General features: G+C 48.0%; 1 protein-coding gene across 2 annotated transcripts in view; it reads left to right on the top strand.

Annotated features, from left to right (window-relative positions):
- Positions 1-27,802, top strand: part of SORL1 (sortilin related receptor 1) — a 163,726-nt gene that overhangs the window by 80,078 nt on the left and 55,846 nt on the right. For both annotated transcript variants that reach the window (XM_025893456.2, XM_025893457.2), the window contains exons 15-25: positions 1,741-1,869; positions 2,369-2,454; positions 6,107-6,279; positions 7,951-8,082; positions 10,332-10,423; positions 11,693-11,939; positions 12,596-12,734; positions 18,091-18,264; positions 19,775-19,888; positions 23,426-23,548; positions 26,183-26,302. In XM_025893456.2, the coding sequence (XP_025749241.1) occupies positions 1,741-1,869; positions 2,369-2,454; positions 6,107-6,279; positions 7,951-8,082; positions 10,332-10,423; positions 11,693-11,939; positions 12,596-12,734; positions 18,091-18,264; positions 19,775-19,888; positions 23,426-23,548; positions 26,183-26,302 (1,529 nt within the window). The remainder of the gene's footprint in view (positions 1-1,740; positions 1,870-2,368; positions 2,455-6,106; positions 6,280-7,950; positions 8,083-10,331; positions 10,424-11,692; positions 11,940-12,595; positions 12,735-18,090; positions 18,265-19,774; positions 19,889-23,425; positions 23,549-26,182; positions 26,303-27,802) is intronic.

Raw genomic sequence — 27,802 nt, forward strand, 5'->3', positions numbered from 1 at the left:
TATAGTCTCTGCATTAGTTCAGCTCCTGAGGGACAACTACATTGGAAAGTCTGGTTGCTTCTGACAGTCCTTTCTCACCTCTCTGGGAAGCCTACCCACTGGCCCATATGTTCCCTGGTTTCAGAGATAGTCTCTTTCAGAAGCTGGGCTTGACTCTCTAGTGTGTATTCACAGCCTGTTAGGCCATAACCTACAGATTGAAGAAACCTCCCTAAGAACGGGTGCTTTGCCATTGGAGGCAAATATGTAATTAGCTAAAGCTCCACCTGGCCCCCAAAAAGATTTTAAGCGGCCGTTCGGTAGAAATTACCTAATTTAATGAATGAGACCCGTTCAGTACAGTAATAAAGCTGTCCCTTCTGAAAAATCCCTACAAATTGCTAAATGTGGATTATGACACAATAAACAACACAAACCACTTAGCCCTGGACCTGTTAATACTTCTCGTGGAGAAGGTGTTAAATAAGTATTCATTGGACTGAATAGAGTAAATGAAGCCTTTTGAGTAGAGCACATCAATATGGAAAATCCCTTTGAATTAGAATTTAAGTTTTGGTTGGGGCTTCGGGAATTAGCTAGGGCAGTTGCCTCATCTTGGGGTTGTTGAATGCAGTCCGGACAAGTCATGCAGTAAAGGGCAGATTTGGGACTAGACCTCGCTTCCCTGCTTCCTACTCTGGGGCTCTGCCCTTGGAGATGGGTGTTTTGGCAGAGATATGTGGCCCTCAAATTGTGAAAGGTCTCGTGGACCAAAGCACTGTGTCCCGAAGTGCAGGATGAACACCCAAGGTAATTTTAGGTAGTACAGTATGGACATGGTCTTAAATAACATTGAATCTTTAATTTTAAAAAAAGGTTATTCTTTTAAATTTCCTTTTTAATTCTTCTAATCACATCAAGGAGAGAGGATCACTGGGTGCTAGTAACTTTTTACATTTCCTAATCCCTTTTTTTTTTTAAAGATTTTATTTATTTTAGAGAGAGCGAGCATGAATAGGAGGGGCAGAGAGAGAGAGGGAGAGGGAGAGAATCTCAAGCAGACTCTGTGCTGCGCACGGAGCCTGATGTAGGGCTCCATCCCAGGACCCTGAGATCATGACCTGAGCCAAAACCAGGAGTCAGATGCCTAACCGACTGCACCACTGAGGCACCCCCATTTCCTAATCCCTACTTAAAAAAATTTTTTTTAAAGATTTTATTAATTTATTTGACACACACACAGAGAGAGAGAGAGCACAAGCAGGGAAGCAGCAGAGGGAGAGGGAGAAGCAGGCTCCCCGTCGAGCAGGGAGCCTGATGCGGGACTCGATTCCAGGACCCTGTGATCATGACCTGAGCTGAAGGCAGACGCTTAATCATCTGAGCCACCCAGGCACCCCCATTTCCTAATCCCTCTTAACAAAGACCAGGCAGACCCAGAGTCTTTAGGTAGGGAACTGGATCCAGCTAAAAAATTTAATATTATTTTGTTTTTTGGTATAATGATTTATATTGTTTTTGTCTTATTTTTGGCATATGATCATGGTTTTCCAGTCATGGCTCAGATGTAAAGTTTCTTTTGAAACTGTGTTAATGTAAAAAGGTGAATATTCTTTAATTCTTTAATTAATGTAAAAAGGTGAAAATTCTTTTAATTTACATTAAAGCGGTAGGTGCTGTGGGAGAAGTCACGAGGTTTGGTACTGACATGCCCCAAGTATGTAAACCAACGGCCCTAACGAACCCTAATTGCCTTTTTAGTGACTTCGGCTTCAAGATGAGTGAAGATTTGTTCTTAGAGGTTTGTGTTCCGGATCCTGAGTTTTCTGGGAAGTCCTACTCTCCTCCCGTGCCTTGTCCTGTGGGCTCTACTTACAGGAGAACAAGAGGGTATGTCTCACACCGGTCGTCATAGCCGGGACATGAGGGGCCTGCGCTGGGCTTGAGAGCAGAGAGGACCACCTGGGTTCCTTTCATACTCCAAGTGCTTGGATTCCAAGCTAGTAGGTCTCAGGGAGCTTGGGCAATATTGAGAATTAGGATGTTTACAGACTCTTCTACCCTCAGCGAGAAAAACGCAAATCTGTGAGCTTTTCTGCAGCTCTAGCTTTGTGTTAAGTCATAAACTTCAGCAAGGACGTGTCTTCCCAGGAGTTTGTTGGAGAGATATATGTAAACTTTTGCCCAGGACAGCTTCCCAACTGGTTGGGCTGCCCAATGTAACTCTAAGCAGGACCAATTCAGAACAATTACATGTCATCTTGTCCTATAGGGAAGTGAATAGATGCACGCTATTGTCCATGGGTAGGAAATATATTTCCAATTATGGAGACTTAATGACTATTCCTGATTATGTCTAACCTCTTGCTCTTGGGGTGGGGGGTGACAGCTATCGGAAAATTTCTGGGGACACTTGTAGTGGAGGAGATGTTGAAACACGACTGGAAGGAGAACTGGTCCCGTGTCCCTTGGCAGGTAAGAGGTGGTTTCTTGCCTTTGAGTTCTTGAGATACTTACTACAGCATCCTTGCAATCTCACACAGGTCTAGTCTTGTGGTTCTTCTAGCTTAGTGGAGGAAAGACATGGAAATTACAAGCATCACAGAGCTCCCCTTTCCCCCTAAGCCTGGTATCCAAACCAAATTTATTTATAGCCTTATGCTTTCGTAGGAATGGAAAGTATTTTTTGAGGGAGACCCCTTTTGTTCAGTGAAAAGTGTTTATTCTGCATCTCTTGTATCCTAGGGGTGGGTGAGGGGGAGGCTTTTATGTGTTCCTCGATCTGTTTGTCAGAGATGAATATAGAGAGACTTGCGTCTTTTGAGGATGCTAAGTGGTCTATCTTAACTTTTATAGTAATAAGTATAACGAATACTTTAATGGAATTTCACACATTTTAATGTACTTTTCCACGTGTTGTTGTTTTAATCCTTATCACTACCCAGTGGAGCAGATTGTGTCATAAGCTCCATTTAAAAAAAAAAAATAAAGAAGCATGTTCAGAGAAGAGGGTTAATCCACCTATTTAAGGTCACACACCTCGTAAGTGACAGAGCTCAAATTCAGACACTTCAGCCTCATGCTCTTCCTCGGATATTGCCCAAGTGGCAAATGAGTGTCATTCCCATCACTTTAGGGGATCATTCTGCATGCTCATTAGGAAAAACTTCTCTGGAGTGAGTGCATACGTTGTAAAGGGAGAGTGTGGTCCAAACATGCTTTAAGTTGAGTGAGTGGTGTGTGGTATTTGCAGTCTAGTCTCGAAATGATGATACTCTCGTGAATAGTTAATCTCTTAGCATCTTTCCTTTCCTGCTCTGTTTCTAGTACTTATTCATGCAGAGCTTCCTTATTCTCTGTGAGCCCTTCCTCCTGCTCTGACCTCTCGGTGAAGGTGAATGGTTGGTGCGTACTTGCATCCATGGCGGTGGTGTCTGATGGAATAGCCATCAGTGCCTGCTGGATCGCAAGAAGCACGTGGTCCTCCTCCGGCGGGGCAGAGTGCCCCCCTTGTTCACTTGCTGCTTGCCAGTGTGCCCCGGTGTTTTTCATGCTAAGCTCATTAGTCCTTTAATTTAATCTTCCATCATTACCAGAGTAATTAACATCCCTCACTGTGGAGACTTCAAAAGAACACAGCTTCAGCAGATTCCCACAAATGAGCAGATAATATTCAAATACGCTCCTCACAAGAGCTGTTATTGATGAGGGTTTGGGTGAGTAGGGTTTGAGTGATTGCTCTTAAGGGCTGGAGTACATGCTTTTGTAATAAACATTTCTGGAGATAATTCAGTGAGGGACAAAACAGTTTGTTTAAAGCCATCTAAACCGGTAGGAAAGCTATTTTCTTTTTTTTTTTTTTTTTAAGATTTTATTTATTTATTTGACAGAGAAGACACAGCGAGAGAGGGAACACAAGCAGGGGGAGTGGGAGAGGGAGAAGCAGGCTCCCCGCAGAGCAGGTAGCCCGATGCGGGGCTCGATCCCAGGACCCTGGGACCATGACCTGAGCTGAAGGCAGACGCTTAATGACTGAGCCACCCAGGTGCTATTTTCTTTCCTGAGAGGAGAAAAATAGAACAGGGAACAAAGTGGAAAAATCACGTTTGTCGTGTAGGCCACCTCCTAAGTGTAAAAAAAAAAAAAATATGTGGCACAGAAGGCAAGGTATACCACGAAAGGAAAGGAAGCTTTCCTACAGCTGATGGGAACTATAGCATCTTTGCAAAGAGGAGGTCGTCTGGGCATCTTGGAAGGATTTTTAAAAATGAAGTCATCCTTCTTCCTTTATGATTACTGTAATAACACAGAGACCAGGCGGTGCTCAGGTATGGCTGGGATTGGCCAAGAATTCTGTTCCGTTCCTAAGTTAAGTTTTGAACACAGGAAATGCAGAATGTTCCTCTCTACCTAATCCTAAGGCAAGTCTTTCTGGACCCAGGCTTTGCTGTAAAGGCATCAGTTGGTTAGAAGAAAAACCGAAGCCACAGAATGGAGTTTGCGGATGTTAGGGACGTGGGTGGGAGGCTTGCTGCTGTGAGTGTAACCTCTGTGGCTCTCTGTGGCAGCTTCGACGAGAGTCCTTGGTTTCTGGGTCATTTACAGCCTCGGCAGGTTTCATCTTAACGATCCCCTTCACTGGGAAGTACGGTGGGAAGCTTTTCTTGAAAACCAGAAGAAGAGATTTGGTTACCATGTGGTGGTGGCTTAGATACTGTTGAATTGATACTTAGATACTTAGATACTGCCCCTCAGTCGAGGGGCACCTGGGTGGCTCAGTCGTTAAGTGTCTACCTATGATCTCAGGGTCCTGGGATCGAGCCCCGCATCAGGCTCCCTGCTTGGCGGGAAGCCTGCTTCTCCCTCTCCCACTCCTTCTGCTTGTGTTCCCTCTCTTGCTGTCTCTCTCTGTCAAATAAATAAAATCTTAGAAAAAAAACCAAAAACCCTGTAGGTCGATTTATCTTTGGGGTGCATTATCTGTGTGGGAGCCCTTGTAAAGCGGGTAGTTAGTGCGTGTGAACTCACTGAATGAAGGGAATGAGAGATAGAGAGAGAAACCGTCACTGTGCGGGCGTGCAGTAGAGGGATCAGGTCCCACATGCAGCCTACCGTCAAAGTGGTCGCCTTCGACATGGATGCAGGTATGTTGTGCATCTCTGTCACCGTAGAAGAGTCTGCATGTTTTAGCTCTTCTAGTTACTCGTTGTCTGACATTAGTAAGTTTTCTTAAGCACTCAGGGCCTCTATTTCTGCGTCTTAAAAAAGGACAGCGTTGGCCTCTACATCACAAGAGGCAGCATCGTGTAGGGGGTAAAATACAGATTCTGGATCCAGACTGCCCGAGTTCAAGCCTTGGTCCTGCCACTTACTGGTTGTGTGACCTCGAGTGCGTTAACCTCTCTGCTGTCTGTTTTCTCATTTGTAAAATGGAGTTCGTAGTGGTCCTTCCGTGATGCAGTCATTATACCAGTGAACAATGCCTGGTATGTAGTATGGACATTGTGCAGGGTTTGTCAAGAAGAAATAGGACCTTTGCGATGATTGTGTTGGGAAACATTTTGTAAGTATTCAGGGACAAATGTACTGTTACTGTGTTGAAACTATAATAGGTTGATGTAATTGCTGTATGTCATTGTGAATAACATTGGATGGGTGAGCAAACAGATTAGCTACAAGTCTTCAGGGACTAAGGGTCTCTCCCCAACATGATTATGGTGCCATGTGATACAGTCATGTGACGAGGGAGAGTATGCTGAGTGGGGTAATTATTTTGTCATGTGTGACTCCAAAGACTTCTGAGCCGAGCTCAGAAGCGTGGATGTTGGAGCATGACTGGGGCCTCTAAATTAAAAAAAAAAAAGAAAAAAAAACCAATTATAACAAGTAAGACAGTTTGCAGACGAGAAAACAGATTTACAGGAGTTGAAGTAACTTGCCCCTCAAGGCAGAAATGGGACTCCATTTTTCACACCTTCTCAGTCTTGATTCTGACGCTCTTCCACTCGATCTGTGCCGTGTGTGTCTGTGGCTCTGAGGTTTATGTGTGAGCAGAAAGAAGGTCAGACATGCTGGGACTCCTCAGCATCCCCCTCGTCCACCCTCTCTGTTGTTTGTGTCTTTGCAGAGGAGAATGAATTCATCCTGTATGCCATGCGGAAGTCCATCCACCGCTATGACCTGGCCTCGGGAGCCACCGAGCAGTTGCCCCTCACGGGGCTACGGGCCGCAGTGGCCCTGGACTTTGACTATGAGCACAACTGCTTGTATTGGTCTGACCTGGCCTTGGACACCATCCAGGTACGTCAACCCTCGGTCCGCTCGTGGGGGCCGTGCCTTGTGACTGCCCAATCCTGATAAGCTTCCTTCAGGACGGCCTAGGGAAATGGGGATTAGAGGTTTTAAGTTGTAACTCCTCTCAGGGCTGACGGATGAAACCTTGCATTCTTCTGTTTTGGTATTTTCTTGCCCTGCCCACCTCTGTCCTTGTAGGAAGGACTAAGGGAGCCCCAACCCTGCCGTCTTGCTTGTAAGTGAGGCTTCCCTTTTCCTGCTGGGAAGATGTGAGGATTAGGAGTATAGGATGATGAGTCACTATCACACCAGCTGCCTCTGAGGCGACCTTCTTCCCGAGCCGTGATACAGGAACACTTGACTTACCCGCAGTTCACGTAATTACCCACTTCAGCTATTCTGAACACAGCCAAGAACCAGCAAGTGAACTATAAAGATCCCCACACGGGCCAGCTAGTTAGCCATAGACTCAAGCCCCTGCATTTTATTTTTTTTATTAATTTTTTTATTGTTATGTTAATCACCATATATTACATCATTAGTTTTTGGTGCAGTGTTCCATGATTCATTGTTTGTTCATAACACCCAGTGCTCCATGCAGAACGTGCCCTCCTCAATACCCATCACCAGGCTAACCCATCCCCCTACCCCCTCCCCTCTAGAACCCTCAGTTTGTTTTTCAGAGTCCATCATCTCTCATGGTTCGTCTCCCCCTCTGACATACTCCCCTTTTCTTCCTCTCCTGTTATCTTCTTCTTTTTCTTTTTTCTTAAAATATGTTGCATTATTTGTTTCAGAAGTACAGATCTGTGATTCAACAGTCTTGCACAATTCACAGCGCTCACCATAGCACATACCCTCCCCAGTGTCTATCACCCAGCCACCCCATCCCTCCCACCCCCAACCACTCCAGTAACACTCAGTTTGTTTCCTGAGATTAAGAATTCCTCCTATCAGTGAGGTCATGTGATACATGTCTTTCTCTGATTGACTTATTTCACTCAGCATAACACCCTCCAGTTCCATCCACGTCGTTGCAAATGGCAAGATCTCATTCCTTTTGATAAGCCCATGCATTTTAAAAGGAGAGCTATTTGATCTTTATTTATTGTCTATTTAATCCTTTTTAGAAAAGCAATTCCAACAAGCTTTATCTGGACTTCCAACCCAGCAGAAATGTTACAGTGCCTGGGTTTTCGAGGGGCTGGGGCTGGGGGACTCCAGCGACCACTCAGTGTAGCTTGTCCCAGCGACAGCACCTGATGGCCAGGAGCCTCCCAAGGGAGGAGAGCCTAGAAAAGCCAACTCAAGAACTTAAAAATAACGGCAGTCTGGTTTCATTTATTTTAAAAGCAGACTCATGCTTCTCAGTAATCCCCAACCTCATTACTGGGATACAGCATTGTTCAGTTACCAGCGTTCATAAGGATGATGCCAAGTAATATCAATGATTAAGGTCTGTGTAGCTCTAGAGTCTCCTTGAAACAGGAAGCCGTTAATACATTTTAGAAAAGCTTTTGTTAAAAACTGGCTTCGCTCATGTGGAAAGTTTACTGATAGAAGATACCTCATCCCTTGCCGGTCAAAGCCTGTGGAGTAAAGGGTTGCCATCCATGGGACTTGAGTTGGCACGAGGTCATTCGCGTACTCACAGCCTTTTTTCCACCCTCTCTTTAGCGCCTCTGTTTGAATGGGAGTACAGGGCAGGAGGTGATCATCAATTCTGGCTTGGAGACCGTAGAAGCCTTGGCTTTTGAACCCCTCAGCCAGTTACTTTATTGGGTGGACTCTGGCTTTAAAAAGATCGAGGTATGTGTATCCCATGCTGTCCTTAATTAAGCAGGCAGGGGGAGCACCTGGGCTTTGAGCCAGGTTTGACACAGGGGGCGGAGCCGGTGTGTCCGACTTCTCTGGAAATTCTTTGAGAATTCCAGAGAATGGATCAGGGAGCCTCCGGGAAAGGAAGAAAAGGGGGATAGTTCTAGAATTCATGCCCGTTGTCCTGAAGGCCCCCTGTGAGAACAGGATGCCTGAACCCGTCAGAGATTTCGTTAAGATGCCCCGAACGATTCTGTTTTGGCTAGCCGAGGCGTGTGGTGGTAACAAGAATGATAATTGTATAATACCATAGCATTAGTATAGTGCTGTATTGTCAGTGCTCTAGTATTATTGGAGTTGATTAGAGTGATTAAGACAATATCATGATCATGATTATGATTATTGATGACAATGAGCACTTATTTAGTGCCAAGCCCGGTTGGAAGCACTTTGCTTGAATTATTGGATTCCGTTCTCACGACAACCCTGTTAACAGTGCTCTTATTCGCCCACTTTACTTATCTGCACCTTAGCGACCTAAGGCCACATGAGGGTAAGAAAGGGCCTCCCCAACACCAAAGTCATGGTCTCATAGGCACATTCACCTCCCAGAAGTCAAGGCTGAGGCCCTGGCTCATTGTCTCCACCCCTCTTTGTCCTGACTACGGGGGGACACGGCATGTGGGTCACGTGGAAAGCTCAGTAGAGGCAGGGAGTCACTGTTGGGAGAAGTCACCAAGACGAAAGTCCCAAAGTCGAGCGCCAGACCTGGGTTCAGTCTTCATTCTGGTAGCTTAAGTGACTTGGGCGAGTTTCTTATCCCCTGAAGCTTCAGTTTCCAGTGTCTGAGACAGAATTGATCCACCCCGTCGTTGGACGGGTGCTCTTTCTTACATGGTGCCTGCCAGGTATGGTTTGAGGCTGTGAGGATACAGCAGTAGACGAGACACACAAGTTCCTGTCCTGAGAGAGATGTGAGTGGAGGAAGCAAACCACTGAAGACATACGTCTATCAGTTCTGTCAGCGATGAATCCTAGAGGGCCTGGCCATCGGGGCAGTGTGATCGTGTGACCGTGGAGGGGGGCAGGAAGGCCTTGAGGATGTGGCATCCGAGCCGAGCCCTGAGGAGAGGGTAGTGTCCACCTCACAGTGCGGCTGGGGGAAGCGAGTGAGAAGACACACGGTGCCTGACACGTACTGAGTAGGGCATCGGTGGTCTTGTGATTACTGTGTCTCTCCTTTCTTTAATTGTGTGTGGTCAGCACTTTGCCAGGTGCTGGAGGGATGCCGTAAAGCCTAAGTGTCCACACTCTCGCAGCATACCGCACAGGTACCGTTTGTGCGAAATGGTAAAATGAGTCACTGGCAAGAACTGTAGATGCTCATTGAGGAAAGCAAGTCAGAGGAGTTAGCTGAGGAGCTGGGCCTGGAGGGGAGTTCTGAAGGAGAGATGCGATTTGATTATGGAGCGGAGGACAGGCCCGGGAGGGGACAGGGCGAGAGCAGACAGACAAGTTGGAGTATGTCAGGTTTCGAGAACCATGAGAAGGCCGGCCTCCTTGAAGTTGTCGGGGCTGAAGCGGACGAGAGAGAATACGGAGGAGAGAGAATTAAAAGTCTGTGGAGATTCTTTTTTTTTTTTTTTTAAAGATTTTATTTATTTATTTGAGAGAGAGAGAATGAGAGAGAGAGAGAGCACAAGAGGGGGGAGGGTCAGAGGGAGAGGCAGACCCCCCGCTGAGCAGGGAGCCCGATGCGGGACTCCAGGATCATGACCTGAGCTGAAGGAAGTCGCTTAAACAACTGAGCCACCCAGGCGCCCAAGTCTGTGGAGATTCTTAATTGTAAGGCCTGGGATGTTGAATATTTGTTTTGTGGACCGTGTGGAGCCCTTGGTGGCTTTGGAGCATGGAGCAACGTAGGTGGGATAAATAAGTACTATGTCCTGAGTACTTTGTGCAGATCTGTCTTCATGCCCCCAGAACCGGGGCATGGACAACAGCACTGGCCCCTCTGTCAGACCATGTAAGGATTGTCCCATGAGCCCGAGGAGGGAACAGCTCCTTCTGACCGGAAGTCAGGGCAGGCTTCCCAGATGAGTCTGCAGGGGAATCAGGCAGCCACAGAGGTGCGTGTCTGTGGGCGGCAGCCCAGCAGGAAACTGTGATGTGGGCTTTCAAGGAGCTCAGATCCATCTTGGCCTCCCCTCCGGCCCTTTCCCCCTCCTTTTTCTTGTCAGGTAGCTAATCCAGATGGTGACTTCCGACTCACGATTGTCAACTCCTCTGTGCTCGACCGGCCCAGGGCTCTGGTCCTCCTGCCCCAAGACGGGTAAGTGTGGCCCCAGAGGAAATCAGCATGTGGTGGATGCTGCAACAGACATCTGTCTGCTCGTGGAAGTGCCAACTGCCAGACACAAACTTGTTTCTGATGATTGTGGTTGAAATAATCTGTTGACTTTGAGTCTTGAAACCAGAGCTCAGTCATGTTGTCAGGTAACTCCATTCCCCTTTTGTTAGCAAGCATCAGAGTCTCCACATCCAGATGTCTCACATCCGTGGGGTGTTTCTCCAACGAAAGGTATTATTAAAAGTCTCTCTGTAGATATAGTGTAGTCAGGCCTGGTTAGATATTGTAAGGATTCTTTATCTCAAGTTTGGCACATGATGCAAACATACGATCCTTTCCATCTCTTCCTTGCCCGACCCCCACAGGTTTTCTTACTAGCAATTTATATGCACCTGGGAAGTGCAAAGGTGTTTTTTAAATTAATTTCTTAACTTAAACATAGCTAAAAGAAAATTCTGCATTAGGCTTTCTATCCTTCTAGTATTTATGATTGAGAATTAGATCTATTTTTTAAAAGGAAAAATATATATGTACTTCATTAAAAATATTAAGAGAACAGAAGTTTACGAAATGAAAAACATTCGTTTCCTCCTTTTTCACTTTTAACCCTTCTCCTTCATACTTCCTAGGGGTAATCGTGGTTAGTAGTTTCTTGTGTATCATTCAGAATTCCTTTTTATCCACGTGCAAGCACATAGCCTTAAGACACACGGACACACACACACTCATGCACCAAATAGAATTGTAGATATTTACTGTTGTGCGTGTTTTCAAAACATTTAACATGGGTTGAAGATGATCTTTTCATGTGAGCACACGTGAAAACATGTAGATTTTTAGGCATCAAAATATTTTTTTGTATGTACCATCATCTGTCACTTTCTCTGTAGATTAACCTGTTGGCATGTATACACATATATCCACCTAAAAGTGTGTGTGGGTGTCTGTGTGTGTGTGTATAGACACATAACACATACATAATTTTTTTGCTAGTATGAACAATGCTTTGATGAATGTCTTTGTACATTGTCTTCACATAACTTGATTGTATCTGTAGATAAATTCCAGCAAAGGAATTTCTGGGGCAAGAAATTCAGTGGTGTTAAGTATTATAATTACAGCTTGTAATAATAATACTGCCAAACTAACTGGCCTTCCGGTTCTAGAGAGGCTTCTTACCTCCTGGGGATAGTATCTCACTCCTGATTCCCTAGGTCGGATGTGATGTGTGTTCTTTCCTGGTTTGACCAGGGTGATGTTCTGGACCGACTGGGGAGACCTGAAGCCGGGAATTTATCGGAGCAATATGGATGGCTCTGCCGTCCATCGTCTTGTGTCAGAGGATGTGAAGTGGCCCAACGGCATCTCTGTGGATGACCAGTGGATCTACTGGACAGATGCCTACCTGGACTGCATCGAGCGGATCACTTTTGATGGCCAGCAGCGCTCGATCATCCTGGACAACCTCCCCCACCCCTATGCCATTGCCGTCTTTAAGGTGGGACTTCCTTTGCTCCCAGCTTTGGGCAGTCTGTTAGAGCAGGTGAAGAGCGTACTGAGGTGAAAAGCTGCTACCTTGGGTTTTTGCAGAGATGCTTGTCTGACTAACTTCTAGAGGAATCAGCTCACTTCTGAATTTGAGCCTGTTTTCTTTAGCACATCTGGACGGATGTCAGAGTTGCCAGGCGTCTGGGCTGCTCACTGTTCCCAGTTCAGAAGGTTAAAGGTTGTTTCATAGAAAAATCCCCTTTTGCCCTTGAGTGCTGGTAGTTTGGGCTCCGTGTCTTTGTCTCCTGCTCACTTCGTGTCCTGATGGGTTCAAATGGGCTCCGTCCCACCCGGGTGGCCAGCCACTGCTGTTTTGACTCTAGAGAACAGAATGGTTGGTCTTTCCTGCCACTGCGAAGCAGATTTCGAACTGAAGTCAAACTTGAATGCTTCTCAGGTAGTTTCTGCCAGGCAGTTCCTTCAGGGTGGCTCTTGGGTGAGGTCTGGACAAATCCACTGCCTTGCATTTCAGTGGAAATCTCTGTCGGGCTGATCCCTCACCGCAGAATGTTAGGTGTCCTCTGTATGGGTGAACCCTTGTTCTTATTGAGGGCCCAGGATCGGAGACCCAGGAGCTGGACTGATGAGCAAAGGTTTTCTTTCTAGAATGAGATCTACTGGGATGACTGGTCGCAGCTCAGCATCTTCCGAGCTTCCAAATACAGCGGCTCCCAGGTGGCAGTTCTCGCGAGTCAGCTCACGGGGCTGATGGACATGAAGATTTTCTACAAGGGCAGGACGACTGGTAAGGCCGCGTTGCCAGCTTCATCTCTCCCGCGCTGTGATCTCCAGGAAGGCGCTGGGCGTGGGCAGTCTCTGCTCGGGCAGGAGCTGACGGCCTGCGTCTTTATTGTCACGACAACATGCCCATTATTTAATTTCTGCCTAATGACCTCTTAATTGCTTTTCTAATGGTACACAAACAGCTGGAAGACAGCGTGTTTTCGCCTGCCTAGAGTGTGATGCTTGGTGGGTAATTACACCCTCCTCCTGCCTCTGGCCCCTGACTGTTGGGTGGCGTAGCTTCTGCTGCAGCTGGAGAACCCCCGCGTGTGCTTACTCCCCATCTGGCAACCTCACAGAGAGCAGCGCTGTGCGGGGTGCGCCACCAGTTACTGCCTGCCGACGGGAGTCCTGTCTCGTCCTCTGCTTGCCCGGATGACCTGTGGCTCATTGAGCACCTGCCTCCCTTGTCACGCGAGGCATCATTATATGACACGTTAATTCACGTGTCCCTGCCTGAAACTCTTAAACCCCACAAAGAAGGAGATCGTGTGTCCCCCCCCCCCCAACAGTTTGGCCACTGCCTAGCACTTGGTAGGGCTCAATCTTTGTTGAAAGAGGTCATGAAAAGGGGCCAGTTGCCAATGGGTGTGGACAGTAGCTGTCTTCAAGATTGTTGGGTGAGGCTTCAAGAGCTGGTGCAAGGCTTGTGACCTGCTTGCTGGTCCCAGAGACCGAGATTGTGCTGCAGAAAGCCTCCTTCCTTACTTCCCGCCCTCTCCCTCTGTGTGCTACCCACACTGTGGGCTCTACAGGACAGAGAGAGAGCAGGATGCTCTGGGAAGAATAGTCCCTTTAAGAAACACCCTGTTTATCTCAGCAGGATTAAATAGCATCCTGGCTCTGCTGACTCGCCTTTGTTGACAAACTGCTAGGTTTCCTGTTTGGCACCACAATGGTGACATTGTTTTCTGGGTTTTGGCTTTGCTAAGAGAAGATTGACAAAGGGGAAATAAGATGGTTATAGATATCATTGTTATTTGGGGGGGGGACCAGTGAAGATAGCATTGAGAATACCCTTGTGAAACGGTAAAGAACGTTAGAAATGTAAGTCTGTATTATTGTTAGGTCTGCCCCGGACCTGGGATGTGGGCAGGGCTGGTATCATGATCCATGGTTCTTAGATCAGGCAACGGCATCTCAGGGGCGAATTAGGTTTCTCAAAGGTCCCTTGCTAGTGTAGGAGCTGGGCCTTTGTTCCAGTTCGGCCGCTAAATCGAGGAGTCACATTCTTCCCAGAGGAGGTGCCTATTTTAAAATCGGGAGAGATGAAGGACTCCTGCTTCTGGGGTCCGAAGGCTGAAACTCAGGGCCTTTGTTTGATGGAGGACCCCGAGCCCCCGCTGATGGGCGTCGCTAGCAAGCCAAGTGAATCATCAGCGTTTCTCTTGAGTTACCGCTCAGTCCAGAAAGCCGGTCTTCCTTTTGACAGGCGCTTGTAAGCATGTGCTTGCGGAGCGCACGACCATTCCTGAAACACCACGTTCTGGTGAACGTGTGATCCTTGGGCTCCCCCGTCCCTGGTCTCGGCTGGTCGCTTGCTGCATTCCAGCTGATGCATAGTCACAGCCGGGTCCTGGGGAGTGGGGGGGTTGGGGAGGATGGTCTGTGGTCACAGCATGTGCCTATGTTGTCTTCTTCATGCCTGAAAGAGTCACCTTCACTTAAACCATCCGGAGTAATTCTGGGAGTCCGCCTGGGGTCTGGCTGGAGGAGACGTGTGCCGGCGGGTAGAACACAGAGCCGGGACCATGCAACCTCACGGCCCGTCGCTGCCCCCTCATTGTTCCTTCCCCCGTTCTTCCGTTGGCCTTTGGGATTCCCTTTTTCTCCCTTGTGTGAGCAGGATACTTGCAGCCGAGCTCCTGCCCACAGGCACAGGGCCAGAGAAGCAAAGCTGAGATCTCTCAGATGGGCTAGTCTGGGTTCACTGAAAGCTTTTGAAATGGCATCTGGCTGCCCGCACCGCCTGCATGCAGCGGGTGCCTCTTAGCCTTGAACTTGTTTGCTCTAACCTGCTTGCTTTTTTGGACACTCTTTTGCAAATTCATTTTGCCCATGGGCCACCCCTGGTGCCAGTCAATATTATTTTTGTTGTCTGCTCCGAACACATACAGGACTGCCTATTAGCCATGTGTAAGATAATAATACACATAATCACCTACATTTATTAAGGGATTACACACTGATGTGCTTTGTGGGCTTGAATAACCTCCGTTAATCTTCCCAAAATCCATGTGTTAATATTTCCATTTCCTAGATGAGGACATGAAAGTCAGGTTCATGTTTCTACATCACATATTTAGTAAGTGGTAAGAATTTGAACCATGGCCTAATGGACTTTTGAGCTTGACTTTGGTAAAAGCGTTAAGCTCTGCTCCCTTAATCATCTGTTGTTAGAATAGCGGTGACCTGGTATATGACAGCAATATAGAAGTACTAGATTTTGATTGATCCTTGTTTGTGATAAAAATTTTGTTCACTTGGAACATTTGTCCATTTGGGTTATTTGGTCATAAACAGATGCCTTTCTTAATCTTTATGTCTGGTGGATTTTTATGTAGTGTCACTGGGATCTGTTCTTCGTAAAGAGTGCTTTTTCTTTAAAGAGCTTACTTTGCAAGGTTGTTGATATATCAAGTTGGTGTTGCAATGGATGAAAATATTTTGGAGCTCTGGGAATTGTCCTTCAGAGTCTGCAGTAAGCCAGGGCTTTTAAATACCTACAGTGAGGGCAAATACTTACTCGATGGGGTGGATTTGATTTTGATAATTGTCAAGCGTAGAGATAATTAAGCAAGATAATAGCATTTCTGGCTCCTAGACAGGTTCTGGGGGAATTTTCCAAAGAGGAAATCTGAATGTGTTCTGAATCTGCCCCATGAAGACATCATGCAGCTGTTTGATCTTCAAAGGGGACGTCTTTGGAGGCGATGACTGTCACTTGTCCACTCTTCACATCTACCTGCCTTGCCCACACGAGACTGCAGCATCCTATAGAAAGAGTCTGTGGCCGTGTTCTGGTGGAATTCTGCTGAGTACTCCTTCCATGCTCACCCAGGTTCTCTGTGGCTTTGTAGCACCCCATAAGCTCCTGCCCTGCCTACTTCCTGGGGTCCGTGACTCGGTCTGCTTGGTTTGGGGTTTGGCCCCAGATACAGCCTCTCAGACTGTAGACGTCTCTGTCTAGACTAGCCTCCTGAAATACCGCACCCTGTTTTGGGTTCCGTACTTGTGGCTCTTGCTTTTTTGGGCAGGAGCACTTGCTCCCCACGTGAACGCATTAGTCGCGTTGTTTTACAGACCTGGCTCCGCGTGAAATTATCATCCTGTCCCTGAGTATTTTTCAGAGATTCTGTTATTGTTCAATTTCTTGGAACATTCAATGATATGTTGTCCTTTGAATACAGAGAACACGTTCCGGATCCTTTTGGAGTTGTTTTCCATTAGCGGCAGCTTTGTGTTCCTCCCTGTAGCCTAGGGCATGTATCTTCTGAAAAAGGAACAGCCTCTGCCCATGGAACAGGTCAGGGTGAATTGATTTCTGCATTTCTGCCCTTGTCAGGAGGTTATTCTGCTATGGTAACTCTACCTTTAGAGTGGATTGAATTATTTGTAGGACGTTTCATCGTATGGATTCTCCTCTGTGGGTGTGTGTACTTCATCTGTTTGGTAATGCTTCATACTCTCTGGTCTTTAGCATCGGAACAACACTGTTGCTGTATCGTTACGATTTTTGTTTTTATTTTTTTAAAGATTTTACTTATTTATTTTAAAGGGAGAGAGAGCGCGCGTGAGTGTGCACGTGTGCGAGCTGGAGGAGGGGCAGAGGGAGAGACAGAATCCCAAGCCGACTCTGTGCTGAGCACGGAGCCCGACGCAGGGCTCGATCTCACCACCCTGAGGTCACCACCTGGGCCAAAATCAAGAGATGGACGCTTAACCAACTGAGACACCCAGGCGCCCCTGCAATTTTTATTTTATGTGTATGCCAGTTAAACACTGATGAAGCGCCAACATTCCAAAGCTACTGAGTGTATCATGACCCATATCAATACTGATTGTCATTAATGAACCCTGTTTTCCAACCTGCAGGTCAGTGTAGGCGTGACATAGCTAAAATCTTGGCTGGATGGAAACAGATTGCTTGGATGAGATTCAGGGGGAGGGGCCGGGGGGGCGGTTTCTCTGTCCGTGAGATGGCACAACTGAAGAAGCATCATCAGTTGAGTTTTATCAAAGCCTTTATGTTTATTTTCCCCAGTTTTGATGATGAATAGTCACAGCCAAAAGAACAAGTATACATTTCATAATTTATGTGGCTTTTTATGTTGCTCGATAGTTGTATGTGTTTCCAGTTGTTAGAAGATGATTAATGCCACCTCTCCCCTCCTTCCCGGAAAGATGTGGGGGATAGGAAAATACCTTTTCCATCACTGTTCATCCACAAAGGTTCTCTCTCCAGACTGCAGTGAAGGATTTTACGGACTTTTATCTGGCACTCTCTTTGGAAAGCCGAACCAGAGACAGGATTGGAAGTAGGGACAGGTCCACATTTACTAGTCCTTGTGTGGGTTTATTGCATGACACATAGTACTGAGGCTAATGAGTGCCCTGTGGTTGGGTCTTCGTTCAGCTCTGTAGCTGCACTCGGGCACAGAGGAGTTGAGAAGCAGAGACGCGGATGTTTGTCCGGGGCCCTGTCATGACTCAGGTGTATGGTTCTAAATGAAGGGCTTTGGGGTCGTAGGAGCAGAACCCCACTCACGCTAACCCAAGTAAAAAGGGCTAATGAAGGCATAAAGGGAGACAGTAAGGAACTCAGAGATGAAAAACACAGGTGAGCCTGATGGGGACCGGTCCTGGGAATGGCCAAGCCGCCCCCTTCCCTGGCTCTCTCTTTCCCTCGCCCTGCTCCGGAAGTTGGCTGTGTTCTCCTGACTCCCTCTCTTGAGTTTATTTCTGCCCGGCTTTGACCTGACCAAGGTTTGCTTTGCCCTGCATCACCTTTGACACCCACACTCTGTGACCTTGCTCCCAGCTCCAGCTCCCCAGTTACTCCGTTGTTCCTCGCTAGCCCAGTTCTGAATTCCCAGGATGAACGGCTGACGCCTGGCCTGGTTCCAGGGCCAGAGACCCTGCGTGGCCTTGTTCGGGGCTCCGAGCAGAAGTGGCTGGCACGTGCTCCGGCGCCCACCACATCACCTTTCTCTTTCTGAGCTTCGCGCTGTCGGGTCTGTAAAATGAGGGGTTTGTCTTGGATTTCACTCCCCGGCACCGATTAACCTGGCCGTGGCTGCCGTTTATCTTCTCCCCAGGAAGCAATGCCTGTGTGTCCAGACCGTGCAGCCTGCTCTGCCTGCCCAGGGCCAACAACAGTAAAAGCTGCCGGTGTCCAGAGGGTGTGGCCAGCAGCGTCCTCCCATCCGGGGACCTGATGTGTGAGTGCCCTCAGGGCTACCAGCAGGAGAACAACACCTGCGTCAAAGAAGGTGCGTCCCCCTGGCCTCCCTCCCTCCTTACCTCCCCTCTCCCAGCGCTCTCGGTTCCCCGTGTGTTTGCGGGATTGAAAATGAAATCCACGAGATACTTAGAGACATCCTGGTCTGGGTTCTAAGGCCTGGGCTCCTCAGTCCTCATCGGGAACAGCCCTGCGTGGTTTATTTACACCTGATAGCTGTGGTTTTAGTTTCATGTCAGGTGACACGGGCCTTCTTTGACGTCCCCTTTCTGCCTCCTCCCGTCTCTTCCTCTCCTCACCCGTCCCTTCTCCTGCTTCGTGTAAGTTGGGACCAAACCTGACGTGGAGAAAAGACTGGTGGGACTCCACAAGCTCCCCGAGGTTCACCCAGCGGTTCCCCCCCCCCCCTCCGCCCCCGCCAGCCCGGAAACCTCCAGAACGTTCAGAACAACGTTGCAGACTTTGAGGCTCCCCTTCATGCTGTGACCAAGTGGCTGTAGCAGCCATATTCGCCCTTCCTTTGAATGTGAATGCATGGATTCTAAATTTTTTCCTCTAAAAACCTCTCTTAATCTTTCTTTCCTGTCCGATTTGTGGTCTCAGTCTCCACCTCACGTTACTGTCAATGAGGTGAACCTCTGGAAAGGGGGGGTCCTGCCGGGAGGTGCCCAAATCCCTGCTTTTTTTTTTTTTTTTTTAAATTCTCGAGGTTATATTGGCTTTGGAATCACAACCTCCTTCCTCACAGAAGCCCTCTTAGTCCTGGGCAGGGGGGCACACAAAGGAGCACTGTGGTCCCTTTTCCATAAGAAATACACATGGAGAAAGGATGACCCTTCCCTTCTTAGACGCAGGACATTCTCTTTCAGGCTCCGGACATCATTTTAAAGCTATTTAGAAAGAAACAGGTAACACTTAAGTTGGAGAAAGGCTTTTTAATATTTTCCTTTAGAATGCCTTTGGAGACCCAAACACGAGTCCAGCCTTCATGTGTTCTTGTCAGGGTTTACTAAACAACATGTTTTTTTGTTTTTTGTTTTTTGTTTTTTGTTTTTCCTGTGCGTCAGAGTATTACGTATCCTTTATCATCTACTTGGCTGAAAAATGGAAGATATATGGATATATATAATAGTATATACAAAATACATACAGCCACAAATATGTGGGACACATGTTTTTGTACTGTGTAGACAGAGCCCCGGAAGCAGTTCCTCGTATAACTGGTGTTTTATAATGTCAATGCTTGGTATCTACCCATTGGACCCGACTGGTACCATTGCTGTCCTTTTTCACCATTATAACCACCCCCGACCCCTATCCAGCTGGCCTCTTGTCCTTAAATTGTAACTAAAAGGAAAGCAGGAGGCCTCTGTGGTCTGCTCCCGCATACAGGTGAGCTTGGCACCCCTATTCCGCTTTACCATGTAAGGCATGCTGCTTGAGGAAGAGAAATGGAAACTCAGTGAAAAGTGAGAGTCTTGCGGTCCAGCCATAAGAATAATACGTGTCCCGTTTCCTCCTCTGCCTGGCCTGCCGTCCAGAGAACACCTGTCTCCGTAACCAGTATCGCTGCAGCAACGGGAACTGTATCAACAGCATCTGGTGGTGCGATTTTGACAATGACTGCGGTGACATGAGCGATGAGAGAAACTGCCGTGAGTCTTCCCGGCTCGGCCGGGCTTTCGGGAGGGGGCGCATGGACTGTGCTCGGAAGGCTGGCCAGCCAGCTCCTCCCGGGTGGGGGGCCTGAAGCCTGGGGTGCCGGCTGGTGGCCCCTCGTGATCGGTGATGCTCATGGAAAGCTGATGGGGCTTGGAGAACAGAGAAGACCCTTAGATATAGGTTGTTATTGAAAACCCAGCCCCCCACTGGTAAGGGAACTACTCGTTACAAAGGGTTTACCAGTAAGCATCGTCTGGCTGAAACTGAGCTGAGTCAGGCAGTCTGGGCTCTCATTGTGGCTTTACCACCGTGATAACGCTGGTGACCAGGTGACATCCCTTGATCTGTAAATTCAGCCTTTTCAGAGATGGGAAACAGGTTTCATTTTGTATGCTGTCCGATCAGCGGATATTGGCTGCCCGCCAGGCTCCAGAGAGATGGTTCCAACTGCTTGATGATGCCTTTTTTGGCTTGAAATGTGGGGACGTTGATCTGTGCGCATGGAAACGTCCTCTTTGGACTGTATGCTTTCTAAGGGTCACTACTAAAGCATGGTTTATTGCATGACACATAGTACTGAACCCTGTTCAGCAGGGTTTAAAGACAAATAACTACTTATAATGAGTAGTTTATTTACTGCAAGGTTTTAATTTTTGATAGCTTTGACGTTATCTTCTAAGGAGGTGCTTTGCCCTCTGACAGTGAGTAATATGTTCATACATTCACTCAGCGAGTATTTGTTGAGGACTCCTTGTTCTAGGCTCTGTGCTCGGCCTGGGGATACCAGGTCATCAGGTGGACATGGAGTTTACTCCGTAGGGGAGGCTGAAGAGTAGAGGGGCAGCTACGGTACAGCCAGTGAGTTCTGTAATGCGGAAATTTCATATGCATACAGGAAGAGCACACAAATCAAACTTGGATAGGTATTTATGGAGACCCCTGAAGGGTGGGTAGAGGTGAACCAAGCAGAGGTGGGGGGAACATAGTTGTCGGCAGGAGAACAGCAGATATGAAAGCCCAGAGGTCAGAGGGTATGTGACATGGTTAGGAGGCTGGTGTGGCTCATCAATAATATGAATACGGAAGCCATAGGGCAAGGGGAAGACTGGCTAGTGAGGGTGTCCGGAGCAGTGCCTGTGGACTTCACTCAGAAGAGCTGTTGAGAACCACTGAAATAATATGATAAGATTCTTGTCTTTGGAAAAATAAGCAGTGGGCAGAAGGCACTGGATGGGAGGAAGACCAGAAGCAGGGAAGCCAGAAACCAGTGTGAAGGCTTCTCTTGCAAATATTTTCCCATTGGGAATCCAGAAGCTTATTTACCATTTTGTGCTCTGAGAACAGGTTAGGGGGTGACTCCTGGCTCCGGGCTGGCCATATGTAGCCAGCCATGTGTGGAGTCTGCGCCAGGTTCCCACGTCCCTCCAGCCAGAAAGCAACCTTAGAAGCAGTCAACTCCCTGAACTCGTCCAGGCCCAGCAAAACTATGTGCTGCCCTTGCTGGTGCTTAGGAGGTTATTTAACAAACCTTTTCTTAATCATCTTTCCTTGGTTTCAGTGGATGCCGTTCACAGGCAGGGAGAAGAGCTTACTGAATGGCAGATTTGGAGAAGCGTTAGGCTGTCTGTGTGTTTTTTCTTTTCTGCAAAATGGACACCGATAAAAGCCTTCTCTACCTACCAGAGTCTCAGGAAGGGGTGATATTTGTGGGGGAAGAGCCAAAGCTCCTTAAAAACAATAAATATTAACATCAGTGGAGCTGAGCCTGGAAAGGACTTTATTACATAATGGGGTGGGAGAGGAGACGCTTCTCAGAATTAACACATTGCACGAAGATTGCCCAGACATGATTAGGCTTTAGTGTAGGCAGAGAGATTTAAACTAGATGACCTTGTGTCTGATAAATGGGGATTCCACCCAGGGGCTTTGGGTTCCACTAGATGACAAGTGGGGATCTTGTATTGGTGCAGTGTTCTGAGAGAGGGAGCTCCGTCCATCTTCATATGGAGGCTGGGAACCAGGAGAGAGGTGCTTGATCGCACCTGCAGGAGTGGCTCCCTTATCCAGGAGGAGGAGAGTCCTGCTTATCCTGATGGTGGAGGCATGCTTATCCTGATGGTGGAGGCGTGCTTATCCTGATGGTGGAGGCATGCTTATCCTGAGGATGGAGGCATGCTTATCCTGATGGTGGAGGCATGCTTATCCTGATGGTGGAGGCATGCTTATCCTGATGGTGGAGGCGCACCGTCCACGGGCAGGGCTGCAGGGAAGGGACGGCTGCAACTGGGTGCTGCTGCTGTCTGGGAAGTGAAAGGCAGCCGCCTGGGGAGGAGGAGGGGAGTGGTGACCGGGGAGCTGGGGAGAGATGTCAGCACACCTCCCTCCCGCACACGCAGACTCCTGCGCTGGGTAGTTGTTAGGCGCTCCGGGTTTTGACATGAATCCCCTGCAGCCTTGTCATTTTTGTATTCAACCTCCCACCATGAGCTCAATGACAGAAGAAATGGAGCCTCAAATAAGAGCCGCTGGGATGTCTAACTGTATAACGTTGCCCTTGGCTTTTCATTTCCCGGCACCCCCCCTCCTCTACCCAGGATTCTGTTCTGTCACATCGTACCTTGTGTGTCAGCCCCTCCTGAGCACAGCCTTCCTTCCTAAAGCCTTGCCTAGAGGGTCTTTTGCTGGGTTCTAGGGATTGTGCTTACCCCCAGACACTTTCTGCTTAGACGAGGGAGAAGGGTCTACGTCTATACCCGTTCTGGTGCAGGAGGGCAGAGGAAGGACAGGGAAGACACATGACATTTGTTTGGAGCCTAGTCTGTTTTGCAGCCTATGTAATGGGCTCTGGTCCCAAACCGGTTTGCTTATTTACATTCATAAACTGCCCCGGGGTAGGTGTTCTATTATCTCCATTTTACAGTAGAGAAAACAGAGGCGTGGATCAGTTAGGTTACATAAATTATAGAATTGATATCCATATCTAGTCTTTCTGTCATCACAGCACTTGGCCACATGACCTTATGCTCCTCCTGCTGTGCCTGAAACGGGCTCAAGGAGGTTAAAGTTAATTAATCCTCGAAGCAGAGGCAGAGCCAGGATCTGAAACCCAGTCCCGCCTGATGACAGGGCCCAGGTGCCCACTGCAAAGATTCTTGCCCAACACTCCCTGTGTCATCGATACGAGGAGGTACCAGCTCCTCGCGTGGAATTGGGCTTCCTCATGGTCATTGTCTAGATGAAGGTATCTCTGCTGCTGACTTAGGGGTCGTAGGAGGTAATCTAGCCCATCAGTCTCTCTCCCAGCTGGAGGGCAGTTTCTCACCTTCCCAGCCCGGTGCCCATCTGGAAACTTCCACGGAAAGATAGGCTCTTCTTTTCCTTGGTTGTAAATTTATTTTTTGTTTTTTTGGTCTGTTGCTGCAATTCAAGTCTACTTTCTTCTCTGTTTTAGTTTGTTTTCCATGGGGTTGTGTGTATCGGGTGGGGGGCATAAATTGTTTCTCATGAGTATGTCGTCTCTTCCCTTTTAGCTACTACCATTTGTGATTTGGACACCCAGTTCCGCTGCCAGGAGTCTGGGACCTGCATCCCACTCTCCTACAAATGTGACCTGGAGGATGATTGTGGAGACAACAGCGATGAAAGTCACTGTGGTAAGGTGACATGAAGTCCAGGGACCCCACTCCTGAGTGGGGCAGCCCCCTTGCTCCCTGGGCTTCCGTGGGTTGCAGATGGAGGGTTTCCGAAAGCATCTCGGGGTTTTCTTTTCCTTCCTTCCTTCCTTCCTTCCTTCCTTCCTTCCTTCCTTCCTTCCCTTCCTTTCCTTCCTTTCCTTCCTTTCTTTTCTTTCCTTTCTTTCCTTTCTTTCCTTTCTTTCCTTTCTTTCCTCTTTTTTTTTTCCTGGAAAGAGAAAACGCCCATGCGTGTGCAGGTGGTGGGGGGAGGGGAGACATGGCAGAGGAGGAGGGGCAGAGGGAGAGAGAGAGCACTCGAGAATCCTAAGTAGGCTCCTTGCTGAGCATGGAGGCCAAAGTGGGGCTCCATCTCAGGACCCCGAGATCATGACCTGAGCTGAAACCAAGAGTTGGATGCTTAACCGACTGAGCCACCCAGATGCCCCCATCAGGGTTTCTGATACCCAGCTGTATGACCACCTCCATCCCCTTGGTAGGAATGATTCATTCGAAAGATCGTGGACCCTGCTTTACCGTGCAGAGATGCTGTAAGCATGAATGTGATAGTAAGGAAGATTTCTAACTGGTTTTAGGTGGTTATTAACAGCTCTATATAACATAGACTTGGCCCACATGTCTGGGTGGCTATGAGATTAGCCTCCTGAAGACACAGATCTATACCTTTATGAACGTGTTTTTTTTTTTTTTTTTTTTAACCAATCTGATTCAGTAAACTCCGTTGGAAGCCAGCAGATAGCACAAATGTTGTTTGAACATCTGTTTTCTGAATGGAAATTTTTACATTTAGAAAAACAGTGTGTTGGAATTGCCAGGAGTGATAGGGGTTCTCTAGTTCAGTCCTCTTAATTTCCAGTTAAATGGCTGAGGGGACTTATTCGAGGTGACACTATTAGTCTGTGTCAGGATGGGGACCCGGAGCCTGTGGTTCCCAGCCTCGAGGCTGCACAGCCCAGCCCTGCCCGCCGCGGCAGGCCTGTTTTTGGGAATGGCTCTGGTACCACACCACCATTGCTGACCGTCCAAGGAGGAAACGTCATGCGGTGCACATAGTGCTCCAGACTGGAGGGGTCCTGACTGAGAAGGGGAAGTGAGAACAGAGGCCAGATGTGGACCCAGACAGCGTGATGAGTTGGTGGCTCTCCCTGCCCACCCATGGGTCAGGTTCAGCCTAGCTGCGCATGTGTTTATGGACGGGGCCTGCTTTTTCACCAGCAGGTCGTTTGACCCCAGGGACTGAAATGAGGGGGGCAGGGGAAATGCCCCTTGGCTGGCTCTCAGAGGAATTTTATGTGTACGGGGGGTCCCATCATTTCCCCTCATCTTTGTAAAAATAGAAAGTTCCGGAAAGCAGGCTTTGGGCTTCAGGGCTGTTTTCCCTGCATTCCTCCCACCTCCTCCTTAGCACCTACACAGGGTTGAAGGGCACAGCTTGGTAGGAAGGAGACTGCAGTGATGTCATCTCTCTCACGTCCTGGGCTCGCATCAGATTCCCTGTTCACGGCCTGTTCACGTTAATGTCTCTCGCATCCATCCTAGAGGTTCGGTCCCTGATATCCTCAGAGCCAGGTCCTCTTGACTGTTTCTTCACAAATATCTGAATCCCCAGCTTCACCATCGACTTGTCTCCTGGATGACACAACTCAGGCAGCCACCCTGGGACCCAGGCTTGGCTACCCATGTTCCCAGAGAATCTTTGAAATACCATTTGGGTGACATTTCCAGGGTCTGTAAAAGATGTTGCCAGTGTAGCCTGCTTGCAAGTCTTGGTCAGGCGGCAGGGGTTCGTTTGCTTCAGGACCCCTCCTTTCTAGAGGCAGCCCATCAGCCAGCAAGCCCTGGAGCTCTGCCCACAGAAGGTCCCCAGTTTCATTTATGTTGGGAGCTTCGCACTGGTCTTGCTTTCCCCAATCTGAGGATCTCGTACTGATCAGCTCACTCAGAGTTCTCATTACGCCTCTTCTGAAACCACTGGCGCTGTCTCTAGAAGGCTTTTGTTTCTTGGGAATTCTTGAGGATTCTGCTTTCTGGGCAACTGGAGCATTGCCTCCTAACCTTCCCATTGTAGCAAGCTTCGACAATATTTGTGAAGTGCACTGAGATACATGGGCAATGCTGTTCTTGGCCTGGAGGCAACCAGTGGCAAGGATGTGAGGGTGTCAGGAGCGCCTAGGTGGCTCAGTCGGTTAAGCGTCTGACTCTTGATTTTGGCTCAGGTCCTGATCTCAGGGTCCTGGGATCAAGCCCTGCATCAGGGTCCACGTTCAGTGAGGAGTCTGCTTGAGATTTTCCCTCTCCCTCTCCCTCCACCCACCCCCCCCCACCCACTTGCCTCTCTCTCTGTCTCTCTCTTTAAATAAATAAATAAAATCTTTAAAAGCAGAATGTGAGGGTATCAGCACACCTGGAGTCCATCCTTGATGAGCTGGCATGCCTGGTTAAAGTCCACTCTGTCTCTGGATAATCAGTGATAATAATGTGGATAATGCATGCATCTCTAGCCCTTAGGAGCGCCGATGCCTGAGCTCGATTTGAGATGGATTTCCGAGTAACGCATTTGTCCTCACAACTCTGTGTTTGTGATCTCACCTGCAGAGATGCACCAGTGCCGGAGTGACGAATACAGCTGCAGCTCTGGCATGTGCATCCGCTCCTCCTGGGTGTGTGATGGGGACAATGACTGCAGGGACTGGTCTGATGAAGCCAACTGTACTGGTCAGTATTTCCTGCTCTCCCTTGACAGCACCTGTGTGTGTGTGCGCTGCTTAGCCCTGCAGCCCTATGTGATCGTCGGCTCTAGGTGCTAAGAAATGGACCTTAGCCATCAGCTGGACTGTGATGAGCTGGTGCTGAAAGATAAACCGACATCCTGCTTTCTTCACTGAGAAGGTCTTGCTGTGAAAAAAGCGTTAACTGAACTAAACAAGTGTCCCCGAGTGATATGGTCCGAGTCACATTCTGGCTTGAGCTTATTTCTTCAGGATCAGTAATACACGGTTTATAGACTGGCCCCTGGTCTGGGGACCACACGTTGAGTAGCCCTGAACTAGCTTATGATTTTGAATGGAGCATCCGAGTGTTCCCTAAACAGTGGAAACCTATACTCTGCTTGCACCCGTTTTGGGTAAGATTTCATGAAAAATAAAGTTGGAAACAGCATAATAATATGAGAGGAAAGCTAGGTGGGGTGAGGTGGAGGTCATGTTCTGATTATTCTCATGCATGTTCATTACACTACTTTTTATGAATGAATGAATGAATGAATGAATGAATGAGACCCATTTTACAGTATGGTGGAACAGGGAGAGCAAGGAATTGGGGAAACCGTGGAGGAATAAAATCCAATCCCACTACCTGATGAGTACATTTTCTCTGCAACCTCTAGAAATGATCACTCAGTTCTCTCCTAAATCCCTCCAGTGATGGGGCTAAGGTTATTTCATGTAACCATTTCGTGGTGAGGGCAAATCTGCTTCTAGGCCTTGTTTCGCCATTCACTGTTACTGCATTAATTTGTCCTTCACGTGGCGTGGATCATTACTCTTGTTGGCAGACCTCCCAAGTCCCCTGTCTTAATCTCCCTTGCCCCCGCACACCCCACCAGTTCCTACACTGCCCAGCACCTGGGAGCTCAAAGCATGCCTACTAATTTGCAAAAGCAAACAAAAAGACAGCTGTTGTTACGCTATAGTTTAGATTTGGTTCCTGAAGGGCAGGAAATGACCTTTGACTCCTTTGTATTCTCCCAGTGCCCAGCACCTGGCAAGAACCTCTGTCCATTGGGCAATTTACATAAGCGCTTCTCTGCATTCATTTTCATTTGGAGATGACCCTCCTGTAGCCTTTAGGAGTAAACGGATCTCCTCCAATGCAGTATCATCACACAGGATGATCCCAATTCTGTCCCCTTACGAACTTACCCTAAACTTGCCCCTTTGTCCTTTCTGGTGCAATCTCCATGTCTGCACCACTGCTTCAGGAAGGACTGTGGGAAAAGGCTTCTCTCCAAATACAAGCAAGGCCTGCAGAAGGAGGAAAAGCCAGGGTCCATGAAGGGACTGCTGTCCTGCCATCAGCCCAGGAACCACACGGAGTGCTGTTTGGAAGTGTTGGGCTTGGGTGGATAATTGGTTAATAAATTAGAGGGGTGCACTTGGGCATTTCAGTTTGTAAATTGCAAAATGATTGAACATCTTGTTAGCACAATCACATTAG

The sequence above is a fragment of the Callorhinus ursinus genome, unplaced genomic scaffold (assembly GCF_003265705.2).
Source record: "Callorhinus ursinus isolate GAN/ISIS: 27379988/994484 unplaced genomic scaffold, GSC_fseal_2.0 scaffold19, whole genome shotgun sequence".
Classification (NCBI taxonomy): Eukaryota; Metazoa; Chordata; class Mammalia; order Carnivora; family Otariidae; genus Callorhinus; species Callorhinus ursinus.